At 44.2% G+C, this 27,241-nt stretch overlaps 1 protein-coding gene across 2 annotated transcripts; it reads left to right on the plus strand.

The window, feature by feature from the left end:
- The first annotated feature begins 352 nt into the window (after positions 1-352).
- On the plus strand, positions 353-26,419 carry TFRC (transferrin receptor). 2 transcript variants are annotated; one of them, XM_073359077.2, is made up of 19 exons: positions 353-453; positions 7,234-7,306; positions 9,149-9,359; positions 10,314-10,530; positions 10,769-10,903; positions 11,837-11,933; positions 13,119-13,241; positions 15,251-15,346; positions 15,665-15,804; positions 16,297-16,457; positions 19,258-19,377; positions 19,490-19,575; positions 19,701-19,764; positions 20,081-20,148; positions 20,241-20,302; positions 20,821-20,902; positions 22,359-22,583; positions 23,241-23,381; positions 23,885-26,419. In XM_073359077.2, exons 2-19 carry the CDS (start codon positions 7,274-7,276, stop codon positions 24,125-24,127), a joined length of 2,304 nt encoding a protein of 767 aa, XP_073215178.2. In that variant the 5' UTR covers positions 353-453; positions 7,234-7,273; the 3' UTR covers positions 24,128-26,419. The 2 variants fall into 2 exon arrangements, with proteins under 2 accessions (XP_073215178.2, XP_073215179.2); XM_073359078.2 differs by lacking the exon at positions 353-453 and adding an exon at positions 473-594.
- Positions 26,420-27,241: the final 822 nt, after the last annotated feature.

Below are 27,241 nucleotides of genomic sequence, written 5' to 3' on the forward strand. Positions count from 1 at the left end.
AGAGGGGAGGCCCCGGGCCCTGGGGGTGGCACACACAGGAGGCCCCGGGCCATGGGGGTGGCACACACAGGAAGCCCCGGGCCCTGGGGGTGGCAGAGGGGAGGCCCCGGGCCCCGGGGGTGGCAGAGGGGAGGCCCCGGGGGTGGCAGAAGGGAGGCCCCGGGCCGTGGCACACCCAGTGTCTCACTCCGTGTCTCCCCCGCCAGCGCCCCCCGCCCCCCATCTCGGAGAGGGGCAAAGCCCCCCCGCTCCGGGCGCGACAGGCGGGGGCGGCGGGTTGCAGGGGGGTGGGGAAGAGGCGTGTCCACGTCACTCATCCCCCCCCCACACACACGCCGCGTTCCTCCGCCCCTCTCCGCGCGGCTGATTGGCCGGCGGCCGGTTAAAACGGGGCACCGCTTCCCTCCCTTCCTTGCGGGTGGCTGGAGACGGCGGCTGCAGCAGCGGTAGCTGGTGAGTGGCCGACCGGGCCGTTGGCGCGGGCGGGAGAGAGAGCCGAGGCCGGCCCCTCCGGGCGCGCCTAGTCACAAGCGGCCCCTCCCCTTCCCCCTGCCTACGTGCGGCGCGAGCCCGGCTGCCGCTGAGCTGTGGCGGGTGAGCGCGGGGCGGCCGGGGCTGGGCGCGCGGGAGAGCGGGGCTCGGCAGTGGGCGCGCGCGGGGCTGCCCGGCCGTTGGTGGCGGGGCGGGGGAGGCAGTTCCTGACGCGGCGCGTGGGCTCCGCGGGCTGGGGCGGGGCGCCTGCCCGCCTGCCTGCCGCGCCGCGCACATGGCCCGCGGGGCCGCGGTGACCTTGAGCGCAGCCGGGGCCGCCGTTTGCGGGCGCGGCGCCCGGCGTCCCTGCCGCGCTCCTGGCCGGGCAGTTCCCCCTCCCCCCCCACCTCACGAGGCGGCCTAGGCCGCGAGCTCCCCGCAGGGCGGGGGGGGGGGGGGTCACCCTGGGCCTGCCGCAGCCCGTCACCAGGTGTCTGGCCCCGGCCCCTCCTTGAAACGGGGCGCGTCCCGCGGCCTGGCCCCGGCGCCTGCGAGGCTGCCGCCCGCGGCTCCGTGGGCCGGAGGCGGCCCGAGCCCCGTGTCTAGTGTCCACGCGGCCTGGCGCTGCGCCGGCTGGAAGACGGGCCGGGCGTGGTCTCGTGGAGCGTGGCAAAATGGCTCCTGTCACAGCCGGCATCTCTCTCTCGCGTCCTGAGGTCGACAAGAGAGAGGCGTTTTGCCATCTCGTGGCAGGGTGGTGGTGACGGGTAGGGTGGTGGTATTATTATTTCACCCCCTCCTTTTGTACGTCTGCAGCTCTCCTTTTGGACTGTCAAGGGAAGTCAGGGCTGGTGAGGAGCCTCCTTAGCCTGTGGCCTCTAGGCTGTACTAGTGGCACCTTGGAGACTAACCAATTTATTGGAGCATGAGCTTTCCTGAGCTACAGCTCATGCTCAGATTGGTTAGTCTCTCAGGTGCCACTAGTCCTCCTTTTTCTTTTTGCAAATACAGACTAACAGGGCTGCTCCTCTGAAACCTGTAGGCTATACTAGCATTTCTGTATATTGCAGTAAGGACAGCTGGAGGCAGTACTAGTCCAGGCAGGCTATAGCTGTCTAACCTTGTCAGAGCAGGTCTAGGTCACCCTGGCATTTGACTGACCAAAGTACTTCCACTGTTGCTGCACTAATGTGGTGGCGGCATTGTGTCACGGCACAAGATATTTGCTGTGCTTCTTCCCTAGAAGTTGTGGAGTCATTCACTTGAAAGGTGGGGTACCTTCAACAGTTATCTAGGCGGCGGCAGCAGCAGAGCACTGCCTATAGGGTGGGATATCATGTTTGTAGGAAAACTTCACTACTGACTTGGCTCAGTTATCTTAACTTGGCTTCATAGTTCATGTAGCACTTATAGGCCAGTACATAGGGACCTATGTTTGCCATGGGTTTTTCCACTTGACGGAGGGAAGTGGCTAAGGGTAATGTCCAGTTCTGGACTTGAAGCCAACTGTGGTTTCTTGGGTGTCTAGCAAAAACCTGGATGTACACCCCCTGGATTATCTGTTCATATTTCAGTGGCTTTTAGGAGCTCCATTTATAGACCAGTGCCTATTGTGCTAAATGCAACAGTTTGTATGCTCTTGGGGTAGAGACCATCAGTATAAAGCATTACAGCAGGTAATATAGACCAAAAAGAGTACAAGGAGATGGTGAATGACAGATGGTCCTATTGGGAAATCCAGGACCAGATGCTTGTAGCATCATAGCTAAGGAGGGATTTAAAGGATAGTGAGGTAGCTTTCTTGTGGGGAGCTTCTCCCAAGAGGGAGGGGGCAGCATGGGAGAAAGCATGAAGGTGTTTGAAAATATAAGCAAGTGAAGAAGGCTGGCATCACTGGCCAATCAGAGGCAGGAATGAATCACTTAATAGTGAATCATAGAACTGGAAGGCACCTCAAGAGGTCATCTAGACCAGTCCCCTGCACTCAAGACAGGACTAAGTATTATCTAGACCATCCCTGACAGGTGTTTGTCCAACCTGCTCTTAAAAATCCCCAATGATGGAGATTCCACAACCTCACTAGGAAATCTATTCCAGTGCTTAACCACCCTGACAGTTAGGAACTTTTTTCCTAATGTCCAACCTAAACTGCCCTTGCTGAATTTTAAGCCCTTCTTGTCTCTATCCTCAGAGGTTAAGAAGAATTTTCTCCCTACTCCTTGTAACAAGTTTTCAAACACATAAAAGGTTATGTCCCCTCTCTTTTCTCCAGACAAAACAAACCCAGTTTTTTTCAATCTTTCCTCAAAGGTCATGTTTTCTAGACCTTTAATCACTTTTGTTGCTCTTCTCTGGACTTTCTCCAATTGTCCATATCTTTCCTGAAATGTGGTATCCAGAACTGTACACAACTCCTCCACACTGATTAGGCCTCTACTGGAGTGGAGCGGAAGAATTACTTTGGTCTTGCTAGCAATACTCCTGCTAATAACATCCCAAATGTGTAGTGGTTTTGTTTTGCAACAGGGTTACACTGACTCATATTTAGGTTGTGATCCACTATGACCCCCAGATCCCTTTCTGCAGTACTCCTTCCTAAACAGTCCTTTCACATTTTGTATATGTGCAACTGATTGTTCCTTCCTAAGTGGAGTACTTTGCCCTTGTCCTTATTGGATTTAATCCTATTTACTTCAGACCATTTCTCCAGAGACTGAGTACAGTAAGAATAGGATGTGAAGGATTTGAGAACAAAACTAAGCAGTTATGTTTGTGATGGAGAAGGAGGAGCCAGTAGAGGGTTACAGAAGGGGGTGAGATGCTCAGAATGATTGAGGAAATCCTTGCAGCTGGTGTCTTGAATGGGGTAAGACTGCAGGTGTCAAAGCCAGAGAAGTGGATGTTGTAGTAATCCAGACTCTCATCGTACCATCTCTTGATAAGAGATCTAGCTGTGAATGGATAGGCAATCTGCAGAAAGAATTCACAAGATTTAGATGTTCTGGATGTGGGATTGGTATAGGCTAATCAGATTTTTGGCCAGCGTGCCTCATCTCAAAATGGAGTTAAGATGCTTCAGTTCCACAGAAGGGTATTAGTGCTGATTGAGTGTACCCTTAATGCACAGCTCATGTTACATTGATGCACAGTCTACATGAATTTACAACCCATTCTGATGGGAGAGCTGCTCCTGTCAGTGTAGTTCAGCTCCACAACAGGCAGTAGATGTGTCCATGGTAGCAGCTCTCCTGTTGACATAGCACTGTCTAAACCAGGAGTTAAGTTGGTGCAACTATGATGTTCAGGGGTGTGAAAAGTTCCCATGAAGTTACATCAACTTATGTCTGTAGTGTAGACCTGGCCTGAAGCATGAACAGTCTTTTGTGGATTATTGTTGTGCACTGGCATTGCTGGAGTTAACTTGTGATTCTTGAACAGGATGCAAATATATCTGGCTAAAGGGAACAGGTTCTATAGGCCACCACATGGTCACTTAGTGAGTTGTCACTTATGCATCCTAGGGTTCTTTAAGATCTAAGATGAGACATCTGGGGAAGAAACATCAAGTAATACTTCCTATTTTCTATAACTTATTAACTAAGCTAAATTATTCTCATTCAAATTAAACGAATGAATTTGAGTCAACTTATCAAATAAAACTCCTTGTCAGCTTGGGAAGGCAGTATGTTTCTGTCAGCCCCCAATAATGAGGGTATTAAAACTTGTACTAAATGATAGCAAAACTCTTACTAAAAACTGTGCTTGCTCAGTCAAGCACTCAGGAAAGGCCAAAATTTGCCCATGCAGCCTTAATTTGGCTCCTTGTATAAATGCACTATAATCACATGCTGTTTTTTACAGCACACCTGCCTCATTCTGTGAATGAGTAGTTTAGAAGTATTCTCACTTAACTTATGGCCTAAAGTGACATTTAATCTGCTATCCAAACCTGGCAGCAGATACTAGATTAACCTCCTCATGGTTGTAGGTATGGTGCTCTCACTATAGTATCTGAGTGATTCACAAAACAAACTCAGAATATCCCTTTGAGTTTAGGTGCTGGTGTTCCCAATTCAGTTGGGGAGCTGAAGTGCAGAGTTTATGGCCAAATTATCAGAAGGTTTGACTAACTTTAGATGCCCAATTTGAGACACCTAGGTCCTGAACTTGCACTATATTTAGGGCTATAAAAACAGCATGTGACTTCAGGTGCTTTTGCAGATGTGCTGAATTAATGGTCACCTGTGAAGTCTGGTTTTAAATGACTTGCCCAGCATCGCATAGAAACACTGGCATATGCAGAGATAAATGCCATCCTGGAGAACTGGATTCTAACTAGCTTACCCATAAGACCATACTTCTGCTCTCCTACTTTCAACAAATGAAGTAGGGTACTATAGACAACCACCTCATTCACTTCACAGCCTTGATTCCCAGGGCACTATCTATCATACACTGAGTGATACAGGGGTCATCTAGAAAATTAGAATTGATACAGTCTTTAATTACATGATGTGTGCACAAGGGGAGTCAAATTAAGGTTACAGAGGCAACCTTAATTCTCTCACTTCCTAACTCAAGTGCTGACTCCTCATCCTTAATGTTCTTTCAGTTTAGCATTTAACCCCTAATCTCTAACAATAAAATCCAAAAATTGCATCATGTGGAACCACTGACACTCCACCCCAGTTGTAACATCAGCAGGGTCAGCGCAGTCCTTTTATGCTAGCTGAGTGACTGCTATGGTGGCAGGCTACTATCCTCTAGGGACAAGTCACTGGAGGGATCATGCTTTGCCAGTGTGCTTCATGTTATCTTCTGACAGCAGAAGAATGACTCTTGGATTTAATTCCAGTTTCTGTAGAGACGTTCTAATGGTTATGGGGGACACACCCACCTCCCTTCCCGTTCTTCTCCACTGTTAAAACAGCCTGTGCCTGATGCTGTCTGGCCTGGAGATTTCAGGCCAAATGTTTAGTTTGGCAAAGTTACAAGCAACTGAAAATGGGGTCTTATAATAGAAAATGCTTAGGAACATCTGCACCTGCAATTCCCATTGAGAGGCTGATAGAGGAAGAGTCAAATAACTTCCATGCCTAAAATTTATTTAGGCTACAGCTCTATCAGGTAAATGATTAAGGATAAAATTTCTGTCAGTCACAGGTTCCATGACTTTCAGAGGCCTCTGACATTTTCTGCTTGAACTGTTAGCTCCATGCCTTAGGGTGGCAGAGGGTCCCCCTTTATTTTCATATTCAGACAAGTAACAGGCTTCTGCAAACTTTTTTGTTGTCCATGACCTGTCTGAATTTACCAAAAATAACTAGGACACAACTTAACCTTAGTGATAAGTCTTACCTTGCACTCCCTTCCAGAGGGCATCATGAGATGTTCAGTACAATGCAGGACAACACAATTTGCTTATTACATTCAATTAGCAAAAAATGCCAGGGTTGTGAAACACTTCCAGCGCATAAGATGTGCATGTGTAATCTTTGGAACAGGTTTATTTAACCTTAAGTTTAGTTAGTTGGTTCTAGATCAATGATTCTCCACTTGGGGTACACATAACCCTAGCAGAGGTCTTCTGGGGGGTTGGTGGGTACATCATTCACCTAGATATTTGCCTAGTTTACAACAGGCTACATAAAAAGTGCTAGCTAAGTCAACAAACTCTAAAATATTAGACAAAACAAGTTTTGGGGGTTTTTGTCCCCCCAGTAATAGTGTACTGAGACATGTATTTTTGTCTGACTTTTTTTGTAAGCAAGTGGTTTTCAAGTGAGGTGAAACTTGGGGTATGCAAGATGAATCAGACTCCTGAAAGGGGTACAATCTGGAGTGGCTGAGAACTATTCTAGGTGTTGGAAAAACTATTTTTTGGTGCCATTCTGGGAGCCCACATGCTCACTGCCAGGCACTGGACTTCAAAAGAAGTGTAGGGATGCTTCCTTAGTATGCTTCCACCAATAAAATGTAGTGGGGATGGACTTGATATCTAGATCAGATGGTGGCTATGACTATTGTCAATCACTAGGAATCCAATACAAAAACATTGGTATTTCCCCTGCCATGGTAATCCCTTCACTAAAGTGTTTAAATATTGGATTTGCTTTTCTAACAGTTCCAAAACAAAAGGTGATTTAAGACTAACTACTCGTCCTGGCCTTGGCTATAAGGATTACTTGTTGGATGGGAGCTTGTGAATATATTCTAGTTTTTGTTTAGCAATTACAAAGGTTACACTTAAAACACATAGCTTCTTAGCTATAAGGTCTAGTTAATAAAATAGATGACTGAAACTTTAGCTTGTTTCTTGAACTTGAGGTCTGGGGACTTTAAGAGACTGAACTTGGGAGTTTCCCATTAGAGCTAGCTGAGGTAATCACTGTTTCCTCCCTTCTTCCCCCACACCAAGTCTTCAAATGGGGAGGGGATGTAGTTTGGTTAGGGCACGGCATCACTGTTAATACTGACCTTAGCACCACTCCAGCACACAAACCAGAACAAATATTGCACATTTAGCTTCACCTGGATTATCTTGCAACTCATGGTATTTGGCAAAACTGAATAACTACATTGGTGGTAGTTAAGATGAAGGCCCAGAAATACTTCATATAGAAAGAAGCTACTTCTACATAATCACTTACAAACTTTTTGCCATAGCTCTAAAGTGGTATAACACAGTATTGCATCTGGCAGATTTAAGTAATGCTGGTGAGCCTGATGTGCATGATGTGTACATGCCTTTTGAAATTTTAGGTTTCAGTCAAGGAGTTGGAGGGAGCTAGTTCAAGAAACTATGGATCATGCTCGATCAGCAATCTCCAACTTGGTAAGATTTCCTGTCTAGTAATGTTGTTGTAGTCTGAACACTGCTTATGGTGGAAGTTAAGATAGGAGCAAGTAAACACTTGCAGGAATAAAATATTACATGTCAATCTTTAGATACTGAGTTTCTTCCTATCTTAGCTGATCTTAGGCCATGGCTTTTTTCAAGAGTGAAGTTTCAGGTTGAGCACCCAAAAGCCCGTAGTCAAAGTGACCTAAATCTGAAATCAGAAGGTAATTGTTCTTCCTTCTTCCCCCCACCCCATGGTGTCGAGTTGGGCATATGAAGTCACTGGTCACTCTAACTAGAATATATTGGTGGTGGGAATGGAGGAACCACCATCAGCTAGAAATTGCCAAAATGATATGATTTTTTTTAAACCTAGTTTCACCAGGAAAGCTAAAAATGGCCAAGATGTAAGACAGAGGGAAACTGACTTCTGTGTAGAATTCATACAGACTAAGGGCTTGTCTATACTGCCAAGTTGTTGACCCAACTTTTCTTTCGTGGGTTAAAGCCCCACCCCTGAAAGATAAGCTTTGCCACTGCAAGTGGCAGTGGGAATGCAGCTTTGTTGGCAGGAGCACTCTCCTGAAGTCTAATGATTTTTTTTAAGCAAAAGGACTCTAGATAATTGCCTTTGCATTCACCTAGAGGGAGCAGTAAGTTGAATTTTGTGGGTCTTATTTTTTCCTGCTGTTAGTAGAGACTGGTAGGGGGCAGTGTGGTGTGAAACAGAGCTCTGATAAGGGGGGTGATGGTGGGAGAGGAGTTACTTAAGCACCAGTGTGGACACAAGAACAAATGGATATAAACTAGCCATCTGATTTAGGTTTGAAATTGGGCAACTGTCTCATCTTCAGAGGAGTGAAGTTCTGGAACAGCCTTCCCAGGGGAGCAGTGGGGGCAAAAAACCTAACTGGCTTCAAGACAACTTGATAAGCTTATGGAGGGGATGCTATGAAGAGACAGGCCACATGCCATTGTAGGCAATCCATGACTGCCAGTAGCAAAAATCCCCAACAGCTAGAGACTGGACACTAGATGAAATGGGCTCTGAGTTACTGTAGAGAATCCTTTCCCAGGTGTCTGCCTGGTGGGCCTTGCCCACTAGCTCAGGGTTTAACTGATCACCCTATGGGGCTAGGAAGGAATTTCCCCAGGTCAGATTGGCAGAGACCCTGGGGGGGTTTGGCCTCCTTCTGCAGCCTGAGGCATGGTTCACTTGCAGGTTTAAACTAGTGTGAATGTTGGAGTCTCTAACTTTAAGTCTTTAAACCATGATTTGAGGACTTCAGCAACTCAGCCAGAAGTTAGGAGTCTATTACAGGGGTGGGTGAGGTTCATTGGCCTTGCAACATCCAGGAGATCAGACTACAGTCAGAAGGGACCATCATGATCTAAAGTCTAAGTCAAAACATGAGTTCTTAGTCCTGTGCTTGCTCTAGAGCAGGTGTGGGTGTCAACACCTAAAACAGAGCTGCCTTAGAGGTTTTACTTATCAGCACTTTATCAAAGTCCTGAACTCCCTTTTTCATTAAACTTTAAAAGATGGCTGACATTCTTGAACACTACCTTTAACTAGTAGGTTTAGGTTGACTGCAGAGTTAAATGTGAAGATCCCAATTTTGTGGGTTTACAGCAAACATCCAATCTGGTGACTCTAGACAGATCTAATCACTAACTAGTTAAACCATTGGCTTTTAGAGTGGGTCCTACATAAATAAGATCTTCTACATGTATTCTGGAATGAACACAAATCCCAGATTGTAACAAGCAATATAGTAGGCTTTTTGTGTAGTATCAAGTCATATTTCTCACTCATCTGTCGTCTTTCCAATTTAGTTTGGAGGTGGGCCGCTGTCATACACCCGTTTCAGTCTGGCTCGTCAAATGGATGGAGACAGTAGTCATGTGGAAATGAAACTGGCTGAAGAGGAGGAAGTTGGAGAAAATGGAATGACTGACCATGTTCATAGCCGTGTAGCAAAACCCAGGAATAGTAGGAGAAACCTCTGGTGCAAGGTTGCTGCAGGAGGCCTCCTCTTCTTAATTGGTAAGATGAAAGGAATTCTACAAAGTAGAAGTACCAAGACACACTATGCTGTTATAGTGATTCTTCAGTGTGCATCTTACAATAGACCATCTAGACTACAGTACAGTAGAATCTGTTAAACTCCTCAGGCATGGAGGTTGTTCATAACTGAACAAAACCGTATGGTTCTTTCAGAAATTTATAACTGAACATTGACTTAATACAGCTTTGAAACTTTGCTGTGCAGAAGAAAAATGCTGCTTTTAACTGTATTTTAAATTAAACAAGCACAGATGGCTTCCTTACCTTGTCAAATATTTTTTAAACTTACAGTTAACACAGTTCTGTACTATATTTGCTTTCTGATGCCTGATTACGTACTTCCAGTTCCAAATGAGGTGTGGTTGACCCAGAGTTAAGAACTGACTGGAGGTTCTATTGTACCTCATTCCTGGGGCTGACGGTGTGAATACCTGTTTATTTTACTACAAATCTGGAGTTTAATGTTTATCAAAGCAAAGAAGGGCAAGCAGTATTATGAGGAAACTAAGTGTTTCCTCAGCTAACAGAGGAACAAAGCTACAATAGGTGCATTAATGTTGGAAGAAGATCAAGTAGGTCTTAAGGAAGATGTGGACTTCCTGCTTTAGTACCCAATAACTAGTTTTGTTACAGTAATACAAACTCAAAGCAAATGCAGCTAAATAAAACCTGAATGGTATTGGAGACCCATTGTATAAATTTAATCAGTAGGGTACAGGATACTCTATCCACATTGTATCTTAAAATATAGAATCAGTTAAGGTGAAACTTAGGAAAGCTGGTACAGTTTATAAACTTCCAAAGCTTGCATAGGAACAGGTTAGTCTCCCAATAAAACTCAACTACTTGGAATACAGTCAGGGGCTTGAGTTAACACTGCATTGGCTCGGGTTTTTTAATGGCTTTGTAGTGTATAAACATCTTTTTCCCTAGGGTTTCTGATTGGCTACTTGAGTTACCGTGGGAGAATGCAGGCAACTAGCACTTGTTCAGATGGAAGTAATGCATGTGGAAACCCTGCCATTACACCTTCCCCAGAAGATAATGATGAGTACATGGAAGAGCCTAAAACTGAACGTGTCCTTTACTGGAAGGATCTCAAAATGATGCTGTCAAACAAGCTGGGAGCTGTAAACTTTAACAATGCCAGGTAACATCCTTCAAAGTCCTAGTCAGAGCTGTTTGTTTCACATCCTGAGTCTCTCGCTAATCTGAAACCACCTACCTGTTCCTGTAGAACAAGTGTTAAATAACTGAAGACTCTTGCCACCTCAGTTACAATCGTGAGTGTGATCTAGGCTAAAAAGTTAAGTGGCTTGTTCACAACCTGGCATTGTACTAGGTAGCTGGTTTTCAAACTGTGCCTTTACATTTTCCTTCCATTCCAGGAAGCTGACATCTTGTGAAGCTGGCTCTGAAACAGATGAAAGTCTTGCTAGCTATCTTCATGGTCAGTTAACTGATTTCAAACTGGATAAAGTTTGGAATGATGAGCACTACGTTACACTGCAGGTCCAGGGCAGGTATGTTAATATGCCAAAGACAGTAAGCTGCTTTTATTCTTTCAGGCATGGATCTTACTAGTTCAACCATAAAAATCTTCAGCTAGAGCAAATGTTTGAGGTCTCTAACTCTCAGGCCAGCTAACCTTGTTTGAGGGGAAATCCAAGCCAAAGTCTCTCTTGGCTTCACTACTGCCTGTGGTAGTGGCTACTGGGGTGCCTCAGAGTCAGAAAACTTTTTTAAAAGCCTGCCTTACAGAAGTAGACAGAGTTAGTAAAAATCTGTCACAATGCTAAACTGTAGAACTAAGCTTGTCATAGAATAATGACTTGCTTTTACCAAAGTAGTGCAGGAGTCTTTAGCCTCTTGAGTTGTCAGTTAATACAGCCCTGTTTCTGTTGGGACATCCTATAGATCCTGTAGCTATAGTCATAAACTTGTCTTGGCCTGCAAGACCCTATCAGCTCAAATCCTTAGTGTTATGGGAAGGCATACTTGGAGAGTGGGAAAGCAGTAATCCTTAATTTCTACACTGCTCACATATGTGAACTTAGGCACTTAGTGGTCCCCTAAGTATCCTAATTCTTTCTCCACTCAACACTTGCATACAAGCACCTGTCATCCCTTTTCAGGGTTAATGACTCCAAACATCACCACCTAGAAGGTCATTACTATAATCTAAATGTAGGCTTTGTGCAGCTTGGCTTAAACTAGCTTTATGGGCCATATATACAACTAATGCTTATTGTATACATTGGGGAGTAGCATAAGGTCTCACCATTTCACTTAAACATAAATGTCAGATTTATACTTCCAAACCATATTTCTATGGTAAAACTATTTTTAAGCTGAATAATCAAATAGTAAATGGCTAGTGCTAGCAACTTGCTAATCTGCCATTTTTAGAATTGGTACTTTAGCTCTGCTTAATGCTGTTTCTTGCTGTCTAATAGCTCACCAAATAAAGTGACTATTGAGTCTTCAACTGAAACGGTAACAGATGAAATTACTGATGGGTATGTGGCGTACAGTGCAAGGGCAACAGCAACAGTAAGTTACCTAGCTTTGAATAGCAAACTACTTTTTAAAAGAACAAGTCTGAATGTGCTGAGGATAACTGACAAGTCAGTTAATCTCACTTGTGGACAAGTCACTCTCTAGGACTGAGACTTGAACTGTTAGTGGCTCCTTAATACTTCATTCTTAATTATTCTAAAGTGTCTGGCTTCCACCCCGAGACACAAGACTACTGCTTCACTTACAGCCAAGCAGACCAGGATATGGTGGTTTGGAGTAAAACCACCGGTTATTAGGCAGAACAGCTCTGCAGAATAGTCCCTCCTGAGGCTTACCATTGAGGACATGGCCCAAGTATTTCCAAGCTCCAGCCCATGAAGCAAGAGTTCTCAAAGTTAGAACTTGAACTTACCATCACACCCACACCTAGTAAACTAAACTCTGGTCCTGGATTTTATATTTACTAATAGGTGTAAATAACACTTGGCTTATCACCAAGATGAGCATGTCTGTCTAAACTCTCTCTCATACCACTTATGGTAAGTGCCCTGCAACTCCCCTTGTGAGTAGAGGGATCTCCATAAACCCATTTCAACCCCCCCATCACCAAGGCCTGCAGTAGCTGGTGGCTGCTTCCCTCCTCAAGGGTTCCTGGCTAGGGGCCCATCCAGGAACTCTTCAAGAACAATCATAAAGTAAGACTGGAAGGGCCCTCGAGGTCATCTGGTAAAGTCTCCTCCTGTGCTAGGGCCAGGACCAAATACCTAGACCATCCCTGACAGGCTTGTCCAACCTCTTCTTGACTCCCAATGATGGGATACCCCAACCTCCCTTGGAAGCCTATTCCAGCACTTAACTAACTGTAGGTTAGATATTGGGGAGGAGGAAGAAGTAGCCTAGTCTAACTAAATCTCCCGCTGCCTATTACTATTGTCCTACCTTCACTGAAGATGGAGAACAATTGATCACCCTCTAACAGGGGGAACCTCTGCCCAGAAAGCTGGTGGTCTAACAGCTGGGAGTTGCTATAACTTGAACCCAGATAATTTGCTGCTGAATGCATGAGACTTGGTTGAAGCTAGGACATTCAAGTTGCTGCATGAGTTCAGATGTCTTATTATCTTCCTGTAAATAAGACAAGTGGTCCAGGCCCCATGGCTTTAGAGAGATTTAGGTGAGTTATCAATGACTGCTGCAACTACATCTTATTTGTTCCAGGGTAAACTAGTCTATGCTAACTATGGCCGGGCAGAGGACTTTCAGGAACTAAATAAGATGGATACCCCTGTAAATGGATCTGTGGTCCTTGTTAGAGCTGGGAAAACTTCTTTTGCTGAGAAGGTAAGTAACAGCTCTTGGCTCCTATTCTGAATAGTGTGTTCATAGATCATCTAGCTAACTTAGGACACTTTTTAGTATTTAGAACTGTCATCTTCTGGTTAGTCAGATCAGCCTTTAGCTTAGTCCAGATGTATTTGAATGCTGCAGGGGTTGGGGAGAGGAGGAGTGTACCTCCTTGACATGTGAATGGGCCTGGCAAAAATTGTTCATGCTGCCACTACTTCTGGCCCACAGTTGCAGGAAGGAGTAGCCTGCTTCAGTTAACTCAGTTACAGTGCAAGAGAATAGTGAGTACTCTGGGCCCCCCCCCCAGTAGGCAATGTAAACCTCATCACTTGCCTAGTGACTAAACACTCGAGTTCTTCTCAGTGGGGCTGGTAGCATTGCCTATAAAGACTGAGTGACGCTTCCATCAGAACAGCCATACTGGGTCAGATCAATGGTCCATCTAGCCCAGTAATCTGTCTTCTGCTGGTGGCCAATACTAGCTCCTTCAGAGGGCATGAGCAGAACAGGGCAATATCAAATGATCCATCCCTTGTCTATTCCCAGCATCTAATGGGAAGAGGATTTCCAGGGTCTCGTAATGCCAGAAGACCCTGTTTTAATGGCTTACAGCTTAGCCCAAACAGTTGAAGTTCAGCAGAAACTTTCCATGCCACCTTGTCTCAAGTGACCAACTTCAGCCACTCATGAGACCAATGAAACACTTTACCCCCTAGGAAAGAAACTGACCTTTTTTGAGATACTCTAGTGGCTCCATATTTGGGAGCAGGAACTTAAAATTTGACAGGAAGGTGGCCTTGGTCAGTGTGCCTTTTGCCATCTCCTGCAGAAGCTGACCAGACTTGGTCCATTAAGGTATTGAAACTCTTGCCCATGCTCTCTAGAATCTCACTAGACCTTCACAGTTAAATTGGCCAAAGATTCTGTCCATGTTGGGCATGCTCCAGTCTTGGGATGAGTAGAGCTCATTGTAATAGCAGATTTGAGCTGCTCCAGGCACCAGAATGGAGTAGAGGAGCCTGTCTGTTAAGCTCCAGGCAGCATAGAAGAAGCTGCTCCTGAAGTGGAGAGGAAAAGCACTGGGATGGGCTGAGCTGAGTGCCCAGAGAAGGAACCTGGGACTGAGTGGTCACTGGCCCAAGCTAGATAAGGGAGTGGGGAAGGAAGTAATGGATCAGGAGCCAGAGATGGGGAAGATACAGGACAAGGAAGGGCAGGCCCATAGGCTAGGGGAGAAATGGGTAGTCTGCCCACTCAAGCACACCAAGGTTGTTCTTGTAACCTTAATTTTGCCCCATGTGGGCATGTAATTAGACTACCATAATGAGCCTGTTTTTTCCATAGAACACTGCTCCAGGGTGGATAGTACTCAGTTAATGAGCAGCTAGTAACTCCTTAACTTAGTTATCCTATACTCTTCAAACCTTACTCTGAAGGTGGAAGTTCAGCATGGGCTTTTCTACAGCACTCATCTGTATAGTGCTTCTGCAAATTCCCCACCAGGCTCTCAATGCAAGCACCCAAAAAATAAAACCAACAGTGACCACACAAGACTGGGTTAAATGATATGCCCAGCATCACACAGGAGCTATGGCAGAAGCATGGATAGAATCCAATTTTCCAAGCCACTTAGCAATAACTTGCATAAGAACAGCCATGCTGGGTCAGAATAAAGGTCCATCTAGTCCACTGTCCCTTCCTTTCCTGTAATCCCTTACACACATTTGAACTTTTTCAAAAAATGAAAACAGGAGTCCTATATTAGACAAGTCTCCTTCAGTACATAACCCTGCTTCATCTCCAGAGGAGGTCTGTGCTGGACACTGAGGCAGCAAAGTCCCTGTGTAACAGTCTTGACTTATGCTAGTATGTGAACATGTATGGACAAGAGGTCGCATTGTAAAGTTGCACTAAGCAACCTTGATTCTCTCCTTTAGAGTCCATCATGTAACACTAACATAGCACAGACTCTTCAGCTTAATCCATTTCACCTTCACTTCCAGGTTGCTAATGCTGAAGGCTTGAATGCAGTAGGTGTCTTGATATACCCTGATCCTGCTGATTACAAACTCCCTAATGATGAGGTTCTCTTTGGACATGTAAGTACTACTGGTGAACACTGGTTGGCTTCCCTCTAGAAGATGCAAAGGGAGACTGCATAGCATGCTTGCCTAGAGAACACAAACATGCTGTCTCTTGCATAATGCCTCTAGAAATGATTCTCCACTTACGTAAACTTAACCATAATGGTTCCTTGATGCCAGGCCATATTGATTGACAAAGGACAGCTGTAGTTTTGCAAATACAAGAGTGGCTGTATTCAACAATACTGCTAGGTAGACCTCTAGCACCTCACTCTTACAGACCTTAAACTATTATGTGTATCTTGCATATAACACACAATCCTTCATTTACAGGCTCATCTAGGAACAGGTGACCCTTTCACCCCTGGCTTCCCTTCATTCAACCACACTCAGTTCCCACCAGCTAAATCTTCTGGACTCCCAGGCATTCCTGTCCAAACAATCTCTAGTGCTACTGCAGGAAATTTGTTCAGGTAATATTGCCTACAGGTGTTCTACCAAGGGTCAGTAACTCAATTGGATCCCTATGAGTAATCAATGAAATTGCTAGGAGGCCTTCTAAGCAGAGCTCTCCTCCTGTCATCTAACAATGTGTATATTGAGCTACAGCTTGTACAGTTTCATCAATATAGGACTCCCAAATTCTTGACTGTTTCAGCAAATGGAGTCTTGTATCCACTGTTCCTGATATCTTTTATATAAACCTTGGCCTATAGCATTGCTTAAATGCAGGCTTTAAACAAATGTCTCGATGTGAAAATTGTGGTATGCTTCTCAGTCTGAGGTTTGGAGTTTCCCCAGTATTACACCAATGGAGTGCACTCTTAATCCAGCATGCAGTTAGCTAAAATCTGGAACTAGTCTTGCCAGTGTCACTAACTAACTTCCACCATAGTAAGGCTCTGAGGTGCTTAAAAGTGACAATGAAGTAAAAGTACCTGATTTTTTTTTCCCTCCCCTCCCAGGAAAATGAATGGAGAAGTACCCTCTGAAGAGTGGAGAGGTAGCCTCTCAGTTTACAAAATGAGGTCACAGAACACCAAAGTGACACTTGAAGTAAACAATCAAATGGTACAGAGAAAAATTCATAACATCTTTGGCGTTATCCAGGGTTTTGATGAACCAGGTAAAGCTTTGTTACTAAAATCTCATTGAATAGGCTGGCCTCATTTAGAAGCCAGTTTAGCCTGTAACTGGCATAACTTACATGGGAGAATGGGCTGGGGGAGTCCTGAACTTCAACTTCTTTGGCTTACTGTTGAATAAGTAAAGTGTGTAACAAGTCCTTATTACATGGAAATCTTTAAGCAAATAGCTACTTTCTCTTACTTGGCCACTGGATAACAGGCAAAATGAAAACCTTTCCCCATAACATAGTATCATTGAAAATCAAAGGATAAATGTGGGAGAACTGATTTGTATACCACTCATGGGGAGTAAGCATGCTACTTCCTGAATTGGCCTGCCTCTTAATGATACTTTCCCAAGTTCTCTAGCTAAGTGGTCTTGCACCTAGTAATAGTTTGGTTAAACTTGCCCATTGTCTACACACATTTGAACCAATCCAACTAAAAGGATTTTAAACCAATTTATGCAAACCAGTGCATGTTCCAGTTTATGGTTTAGGCCCTGTTCATAAGTCTACAGGTCTGGTAGACTAGTTTGTAATGCCAAAAGACCCCATCAGGATCTGAGCCTCACTCTTCCAAGCGCTGTAAATACACATGACTACTTGCTCCAAAGCACTTGTGAGACTGATCACACAACCATGAGAGTCTGCAAGAAATGCTCAACATTGCCAGACTGCCAACTGGATGGGACTCCACTTTGATGCTAGGAAATGCACATCCCTGCATATCAATGGGAGAAGGGACTTGGTCTGGGCAACACCACTTCAGGTCCCAAGTGAACCCATGATCTTCCTTGGACAAGCAAGCCTACCAACATCTGGCACACCCACAGGTTTCTGCATTTAGCAGACTCCTGAGGATATCAGAGATCCTACAAAATGTGGCCAGGATCAGTTCCTCCCTACTGGCACCATGGCAGAAGATAAACACCTTCCTGATCTCCCCTGCCATATCATTTTGTCATGAGGGGATCTGTAATAGCAAAAGTACCTCTGAACAAGGCAAACGCCATCAGGTAGTGAAGTGGATGTTTCTTCCCCAGAGAACCAGCAATGAACTGGTGTACATCTCTGTCAGGCAGGGCAGCTCCAACATCCCTCATTGCAGTGATCAGTCATGCCTTCTCATGTGCCTGGACACCATGGTGGGGAACATCCTGTATAACACTTCCTGCTGTCATCAAGAAGCAAATCACCAGGACTCCCACCAACCAGATGTTGCCACCTACCTGAGCAGCTCACTGGAAGGCAAATTTGGAAGAGATGGGGGGGGAACTTTGCTGTGGACACATGCCCACAAGTGGAGAAGCATATTTGGCTGCTGTTAGACATGGTGCAGGGAATGCCAGGAGCTGGGAGTCCTGGTGCCACAGGTGAAGCATGCAGAGCACAAGCATCATTCCAAAGCTAGAACGTTGTTGGAGAGGACCTGAAGGATGCTATCTGCTGCCAATACATAGAAAACCTAAAATGGAAGCTGAACCAGGGCAAGACAGTCAAAGTGACAGGCAAGTGGGATGCCAGCAGCCACTTCCTCCCTGGGGGCAGCTTCACCTAATTTTTGCTAACTAGGTTCATCCACAGAGCCCAGCCCAACTGGATTCCACTGAACAGCCATCTCCCATGGGAATGGGACAAGCCATGCAGGAAGCACAGCTATGCAATGAGACTACCCCACATCCTGTGTAGCTACAAGCCCCATTCCAGGTCCTAGCAGCTACAGCATAACACCATTCAGGATCACCTAGTCAGAACCATCCCACCACCTGTAGGGAAGGTGGACATGAACACCATCCCTGGAACCAACTGCAGCCAGTCCTCAGTGAGGACCAGAAGATGATGGTGGCCTTGAACAGGACCCTGGCCTTCTGCTCCATCTGAGCTCAAAAGGTGGAGAAATAAACAGGATTCAAGGTTTTGGCCAGAGCAAAGGGTTACCAGGTTCAGGCACATGCACTGATCCCCAAAGCCCTGGGCATATGGCACCCCAGTAACAAGCGAGTGAGAATGCAGAATCAGTCAGTGCATTCAGCTGAATGCACTAACTCATGGTGTCGGACACCATCAGGTGATCAAGGAACATCTACATAATGTCCCATCACCAAACATCCTCAATAGCAGGAAGGTTGAGCTGGAGTGCTGATAAGCACATTGGGGAAAGTAATTGATATAATCCATGAGGGAAATTTTCTAAATGGACAACCACAAGTACTCATTTCTCTTTGAGGGACAATTTTCACTCACTACTAGATTTGCTTTCCACAACCAACTCTCTAACTTTTTTCTTGAGTGATGTACCTAAATACTTGGATGCTACTACTGAACTGTGTTTAAATTTATTCACCTAAATTTGGCATATTGCTGATTATGTACTATATATATTTTATGACTTTGCATTTGTGGATAATCTAAGCACTATACCAGATCTAAAGACCTTTTTCCTTAGCCTGGCTAATTTTTTTAAGCTAATCAGAACTAGCATGCATAACAAAAGAATTTAGCTGCCTTAAATCCTGCTACAAGGAACCTCCAACAATCTTCCTCTATTGTACACTTGGCTCTGAGCTGAATGTCATTTCAGACATGACCAGACTCTGTTCATGAATGGCCCTAATGCTGAGCTAGTGAAGAGCCTTCTTAAAATTCAGTCTTTTTTCCCTAAAGGTTGCATGCAGCTTGCCAAAATGTTTACTCTTCCATATATCACATGTAGGAAAGTGTTTTGCCAAAACATTTTGGTTCTAACTGATTTCTGAAATAGTACAGCTGCATCTCATCACTCCTGCCCTCTTTGCAGATCAGTATGTTGTGATTGGAGCCCAACGAGATTCCTGGGGTCCTGGAGCAGCAAAGGCTGGTGTGGGAACAACCATGCTGCTGGAGCTTGCCCGTGCAATTTCTTCTATGGTAAAAACAGGTAAACCATGAGACAATTAAGCCCAAGTACACTTTCTGCTTGGGTGGGGGGGACAAAAAAACCTTACATAAGGTAATGGAGCCCAGATCTCAATTCTTTTTCTTATTTAAAGGTGACTATAAGCCCAGAAGAAGCATTGTCTTTGCCAGCTGGAGTGCAGGAGAATTTGGAGCTGTTGGTGCCACTGAGTGGTTGGAGGTAACTAAGTAAAAGGCATCTGATCAAACCAAGATTAATCAGAGCATACCTCTGTCTGGAACTGCTTTTACTACAGTTCAAAAGTTACTGCCTATTAACAGGCATCGTGTTTTCTCCCATTTTAGGGTTATTCTGCCACACTGCACACCAAAGCCTTTGCATACATCAACCTGGATGGTGCAGTTTTAGGTAACTATTGCTCTCTGGTCAGCAAATCTACAAAACTCTAAAATTAGAACCGGTCAAAAACCATTCCAATGTGAAGCTCTAAAATGACAAGGCTAAGTGTTTGTGTGTTTTTTCCAAAGAAGCTACCAGTGCCCAGTAATTGGAATAGCAGGTACATTGGGTGCTTTGGGTTAATGCTGCTCATGTACTATATTGTGTCTTAAAGCACTGAAAGTCATTACTGCTGCTAAAGAGAAACCACGATACAACTTTATTCCTATAATCTCATACTTGCATTGGCTAACATGTTCCAAATCTCTAACTTCTACCATCACAGGTTCAAGAAACTTCAGGGTTTCTGCCAGCCCAATGCTGTACAAAATAGTGGAGCAGACTATGATGGAGGTGAGTCCTAGTCTCTCTGGGCTAATCTGAACCATGATCCAGGTATACAGGGAAGTACTTGAACAGTAACTTTACTCTGCACCTTATTGCAGGTGAAGTATCCAGAAAATAGAAGTCTGTATGACCACATTGGTTCTGACTGGACCAAAAAAGTGTAAGTCTCCTGCTCATCTTTGAACAGTAACTTCAAAAAGCTCATCTGGAGCAACAAAGCTAATCTAACCTCTCTGAACCCCCCAAATGAATCTCCTAATAAACCCCCATATAGGAATACTGACTAGGCAGTCGCTCTAGCTTTAGCTCTAAATTTGATACTCTGTTCAAATCCTTGAACCACAGCAAGCCGTTGGGACAGCCTCCTAATCATTATGACTTCATTCCCATGTCAGTGGTGCAATAGTTTAGTACACTACTTGGTTTGGAATGTCATGTTCAAACTAGATCACATCCAATCTAGCTTTCCAGCTGTTCCAAGAACAACCTTCTAGGAGATGCTGGTGTTTATGGGACTGCAGAAACTGGCTTGCTAGTGCTCCACTTCTTTAACAGGAATCCCCTGTGCCACCTGGCCATGTGTGGCCATCTGTTTTTAGCTCAAAGCTTCAGTTATTGTAAACATTGGATTGGGTAACCTACAGTTCTGAGTAACAATGCCAATATTTCTCATTGCAGTGTTCCCTTTCGTATGGATAATGCAGCTTTCCCTTTTCTAGCATATGCAGGAATCCCAGCCGTTTCATTCAGTTTCTATGATGTAAGTCACTTTGTACTTGTAAACCTCTGCCAAATGAAGTAAGAATGTAAATACAACTTAGCAAGGAAGCTTAACAGTAAACTTGTGATAGGTTTGACTCTCCTGATCTAGCTAGTTGGAAGAACTAAAGCTGCTCTGATAAGATGAAACTAGATCAAGTACATGTGCTAATGACATCTTTCATCTAGTAGTTTTATCATAACTGATGTCAGTGGATTAGAATCTGCCAAAGAGCACAAGGCGCAACTCCTGGCAGATTCCACTGCTCCCAGGGCTTCAGGCTTCTTACCACCTCCTGGACTAATGTGGAAGCTGAACTCAACAGTGGGGTCAACTTTAACCTCAGGGCAGCACAGCTGTAGGGTTATACTATCTTATTTCTGTACTCAGCTTCTAGCCAGTGAATGCAATCTCGTATGAGCAGCTTCCTAGTTCCTTAATGGAAGGCAAGATCAGACTGTTAAAAGTACATGGGTGGCCAAGAGGTAGAGCAGTTACTTCTAGACTAGATATCTGTTTCTGGCTCTCATCCAAACACTTCCTCAACTACTCAAGACTTAAATTCTACTCTTCCTTCAGCCATTTAGTCACACATTAAGTAGACTAAATTATGATAAACTAAACAATTCTCCATGGCTTCACTGTGTTCCAGACACTGCTTGATCTACTTTCCTGTATGTAGATATGAGGCCTGTATATTAATGATGTGAGTTTCTAAACAAACCTACACAAGCCTCTTTTGAATGGAACTAGAATTCCTGTCTACCCAGATGTCCCATGTTTCATTACTATCTATAGAATTAATAGCACTGGAACACAATAACCTGCTTGTTCTACATACTATAGGAATAACTCAAAGTTTAGCTGAGCAGAGAAGTCAGTTATCAAAGTTCAAATTTTAGCTCTACATAGCCAAACTTTATCAACTTTTGATACCTGTATTAATGCTTCTGCAAATATTTGATCATGCAGTTTGCTGGAACTCTCATGATATTCTTTGGGTGGTTACTTAAACAAGAAGTTACATCTGCAGGTATTCTTGCCAGTGGAACTTGGGTATTCCTTACTTTGCAGAGAGCCCTTACATCCCTTGGTGGCTGACATCTGAGTTTGTTGGTAAAGCTGCAGTGCTGTGGAGTAGTAGCAGGTCACAGTAGACTGGAAACCTTGACAGAGCTGCTTGCTGCCCACTTCAACCCAAAGTGGTGGGGCTGGCATGCATACAAGTAACACCTCCTTATCCCTCAGCTTGGCCTTCTGTAGGGCAGAATGAGTGTTTGGCAGAGGTGCCAAATAAGTTCAGCATGGGAGGGAAGAGAAGTGACTGCAGATAACAGGTCAGTCTAGTACTGCTTACAGTACAGCCAAGGAGAGTAAAACTCACAGCTAGAGAAACATGCTCTAAAAACAGGGTTAGAAGTAAGAATTCAGAGTGCAAATGCTTTCTGCCTTGCAGGATGAGGAAGGATATCCTTACATGGGCACCAAGCAGGACAGTTGGAGCAAACTTGCCTCATCTGTAACTCAGCTGGACAAGTTGCTTCAGACAGCTACAGAAGTGGCTGGCCAGATGGCTATTAAGATGACACATGATCACCAACTTTACCTGGACTATGAGCAATACAACCAGGAATTGCTCAACTTCATAGTGAAGATTAGCCCATATAAACAAGAGATAAAAGTAAGTTAACTAATTTTAAGGTAAGTTGTTTCTTGTTTCCCCCACTAACCCTAAACACTGAAATCTGCCAGTGTCTTATCCCCACCTGATAAGCTAGGGTTGAGAGGGTAGCATTGCCAATTCAATTCCTGGGGCTGCCAACAAAAGCCCCACTGCAGTGACTGGCAAAATGAGCCAACTACCATTAGCAGTGGTGCAGTCACATGCCCAGACTGAATACATCCTCATCTGGAAGGGCTCTTCTAAAAGGGCCTCTGAAGGGTATAGCTGTTAAGTTAAAAACTTCTTGAGCAATGTTCAGCCTAAAAAAGCTACCAATAACTCAGGCTATGCCTACAGTTCAGTTTTTCAGTAGAATTTATGTCTAAAGGTGAGATTTAGTCACACCCCTATGTGACAAGTTACACCACCATAAGTGCTGGTGTGGACAGCACTAGGTCTGCAGGAGAGCTTCTCACTGCTTTGGAACAGTAAAGCTGATGGGAGAGTGCACTCCTGTCCACTTAGTGTCTCTACACTGGAGAGCTTGCACAGCTGCATCAGTGCAGCTACACCACTGTGAACTCTAGTGTGGCCATGCCCTCAGTCTTTCAAAGTGGTCTCTGGTTAAGATTTGTACCAACTCAGATTCCCAACTCTAATTCTTCTCCCTACCAGGGAATGAATCTGACCCTTCAGTGGCTGTATTCTGCCCGTGGTGACTTCAGTCGAGCTACAGCTGCGCTGACAAGAGACTTCAGAAACACTGACCTTAACAACAAGCTCCTCTGCCGCTTGGTGAATGACCGCATCATGAAAGTAAGTATTCTGAGCTTGGTTACAAGAGTTGATTTCACTCACTCCACAAAGGAGTCCAGTATCCAGTGGAGTGAGCACTTCATGAAGGTTCAGTTGTATATCTGGACTCAATGAAAGTCCACTGGATTTATACCCAGTGACTGGTCTAGCTGTTGTGGCTGCGGGTACAGAGTACATCTCCTTAAGAGGCAGAGCTGCCCTCCTGGGTGAGGGCCTGCACTTATGAAGTGGCCATCACTTCATGCTTATACTGTTGGATTAGGAAATGCCTATCTGGCCCCATGCAACTGCCCTGGTAAATCCTTAATTCACTTCCCCTAGAAACATGTCTAGATGCTGCTAGCTGACAAACACTAAGAAGCTGTTGAACCCACTTCTGAATTTTTCCAGCTCCTAGATAATCCCTGGCTTTTGGCCCCTTCACCACTTATGTCAGTGCAAGAACTGACACCTGCAGGAATTCAGTCCAATATCCAGTTCTAAATTTTACATTTCCTCTTAAGGTGGAGTACCACTTCCTTTCTCCATACGTGTCTCCAAAGGATACTCCTCTACGTCATATCTTCTTTGGCTCTGGTTCCCACACTCTGTCAGCTTTGCTGGATCACTTGAGCCTCCGGAAGACCAACCCAAGTGCCTTTAACCCAGACCTGTTCAAGAACCAACTGGCTCTGGCAACCTGGACTATTCAGGGTGCTGCTAATGCCTTATCTGGTGACATTTGGAACATAGACAATGAGTTTTAAATGCATAATGCATCAACCTTAATGCTGGGGTACAGAAACAGGGAACCCCACTCATTCTTAGTGACCTAGTGAACACTTACACTAAATCTATTTACAGGGTATTTGGAAACTTACGTTTTGATCAAGTAAAACTCCAAATTTGATTTTTGATGGGGAAACTTCACCAGCAGCTGTTCAAGCAGGGATCTCAATCTATGCTCACTAAACACTACTGCTTGTGGTGCTGCCTTTCTGTCCTGCTTGAGAATAAACAGGTCAGACTGATTAAAGCAAGACAGTCTAATGAAATATAAATTCTGATCTAAAACTAAATTGGTACCTTTTTGAGTGGGAAGGTACCTTTAAAAACTCTCAGGTAGACAATGTTGGCTTTCCCTTTTGAGGTCAGTCTTAAAGTTAGTGAAGGCAGAAGATGGGCCTTTGTAACAGTTTATGGGGAAATTCATAAGTGTTTCCAGCCTCCCTTCTGGGGCTGTGAAGACACCTTGACCTCAAGTAAAACTGATTTTTTTTTTCCACACAGTAGCCCTTAGCTGCTGAAATAGGATGGCTAAACACTTCAGAACTTCCTGACTAATACATGAGTTACCATGTGAATAACCATCTTGGCTTTCCAGGAAGAGGTGACAAAGACTAACCCCTTAAAGAAACTTACATCACAAAGGGGAGGTGAAATCCAAATTTATGCCCCCTTCAGTGTCCTCACTCAGTCCCTCAGATAAAAGGGACCACATGGTAACAAATAGTTCTGGATGGCTACAGCTGACACTTCAGACCCTGTTGCTGTGAGGACTTTCATGAAATCAAGTCCTTGCTTGCCAAATTTTTGTTTGGCCAAGTAAGTTGGCAAAACTCACAGGAAGGCTCTCATTTGGTACTGAGTTATTTATTTTTTTTATTTATTTATCAGTGACAGAGTTCACTATAAATGGTGTGGTTTTTTATAGAAGATAATTATCGGAAGCAGTGCCTTCCATAATTATGACAGTTATACTGTCGTTTTTGAATAAAAGCAGCATCTGCTATTACAATCGAACATGATACTGGAATTTTGCATTCAAATATTAAAATGAAGCAATGGTCCATGAAGCTTAAATCTATTAGAAAATTACCAGTTCAGCTTTCCATGGTTTTCAGATATGGAGATCTTGCATAAGCATTTAATCTGGTACTAAAAGCGCTCATTTCTAAAGTGACTCCTGAAAAACCCTAAATTTTTGATACAAACAAATTAAAAATAACTGCAATTAAGCCTCCCTTGGACTTGCTGCCTAGCCCAGAGGTCAGGCTTCTCTCTTACCCTGCTTCAGTTGACAACCTCTGTAGTTGTACAGTGAGTGCAGCTCCATAACCTGCTTTAGGCTTTGATAGTGCAAGAAAAGCACCTCTGAGCTTGGCAGATAAGACCTTTAAGGATGCATTAATAGGGTTTAACCATAGCCCTGGCTCAACCCTTGTTAAGCCTAGGGTGTTGTACACAAATGCAGACTTGTACCTCTAAGATCAGGCAGCAATTTAATCACATGGCAGCTTTGCTGCAAAATTTCCAGTACCTTATGTATCATGAAAACCTAACTCACATTATCGGGAGCAGTGTCTTCCATAATGTATAAAGAACAAGGTAGTTTTTGCCTACCACAGTGTTATATCGGAGGCAGTGTTCTCCATATGTTGCACTAAGGGTGTATGTAATTATCGGGAACAGTGTTTCCCATAATTTTCTTATGCTTATCATGCAATGACATCTACAGAGCTTGATGGTTAGTATCTAACATGTATCCTCAAATTCCTGCAATCCTAGTTCCACTTTCCTGTGTTGCAGATGTAAATGCTAGTGTGTATTCTGTACCTGAATGTTTTTAAACCCACTTTGTATGTTAAATTGTTTCAAGTTGTGCTATAATCTATCTAGTTATGTGACAGCTGGGTCTGACTATTTAGCAAATATTAGAATAGTAAGGCTGTTTGACCTATCTGAGAAAGGTGAAGAATTGACTATGAAGGCTTGAGGAATTGATACAGTGAACATACAGTGCTGGATTTTTGATAACTCCACTATTTAGTAAGCTACATTCAGTCTCACTGTGGCATATCTAAGCACTTTGATTTTGTACTTCAATCTACCTAGCATCACTAGAGACTAGTCAGTTCAGCAGACAGCAAGGCTTTAGGGGGGTCCCCATCTGCTCACTAATCAAAGACCAAGTAGACTTCCTTGTTCCTTCCAATATGTTAGTACTTCACTGGTAAGTTCTTCAAGCCTATTTAGGTTCTATTAAATGCTGCTGTTTCTGGCTGCAGCAAAAAAGCAGATCTCCCTGCCCCATTACAATAGGGTGCTGGTCTGAGCCCTCCATGTGGGCCACTTAAATACAACTGGTCTAGACTCCTGGTCCCTGTGCTGGAGCTGAATCTGCAGAGAACTTAGACAGGACCTGTTCAGTGGCAGCTCAGGGATGGGGAAGAGTAGCTATTTCAATTTGAGGCTTAAACAAGCCCTGAGACTCCATTAATGAGCTTTGTAAGTTGGTCCTGGCCATCATAAAAGACAGTTAAATTCAAGTGCATACCCTAAAATTTTCTGCTCTGATGGCATCCACAGCAACCTTGATACTACTTACAAGGTGACCTTGTGGCACTCAGTCTCAATCCTGTTTCACTGGTAAAAGTCATGTTGTGGTTGGAAGTAGTTGCCATAGCACTTGCATGCACCTTGAATTCTTAGATTCTGTAAACTTTGCCTGCTACTAAGCACATGAATAAAACTCTGTCCTGTAGCTAGATGAGTAGTAACTCATTACTACAGGTTCCATTCATACTTTCTTGCTCTTGTACTAAAATTTGACTTTGGGATGAGATTAATTTGCTTTGTTCCTGCTTCTCCTTAAATAAAACATAAAACTTGAAAGCTTCCATACTGTCTCTGAATCTCAATCTCATCAGTGACTGTAAAATACTGACCACCTCTCCTCAGGCCAGTTTAGACTCCTAATAATCCACCTAAAGCACTATGCTGTTTATAGCAGTTCACTGTCCTTTGCTTAGCACAGTGACTTATAAACAATGCCATGTGCCTAGTGCTATAAAGGCTCCAAATTCCCCAGCTACAGTCAT

The sequence above is a fragment of the Lepidochelys kempii genome, chromosome 9 (genome assembly GCF_965140285.1).
Source record: "Lepidochelys kempii isolate rLepKem1 chromosome 9, rLepKem1.hap1, whole genome shotgun sequence".
In the NCBI taxonomy this organism is placed as follows: Eukaryota; Metazoa; Chordata; order Testudines; family Cheloniidae; genus Lepidochelys; species Lepidochelys kempii.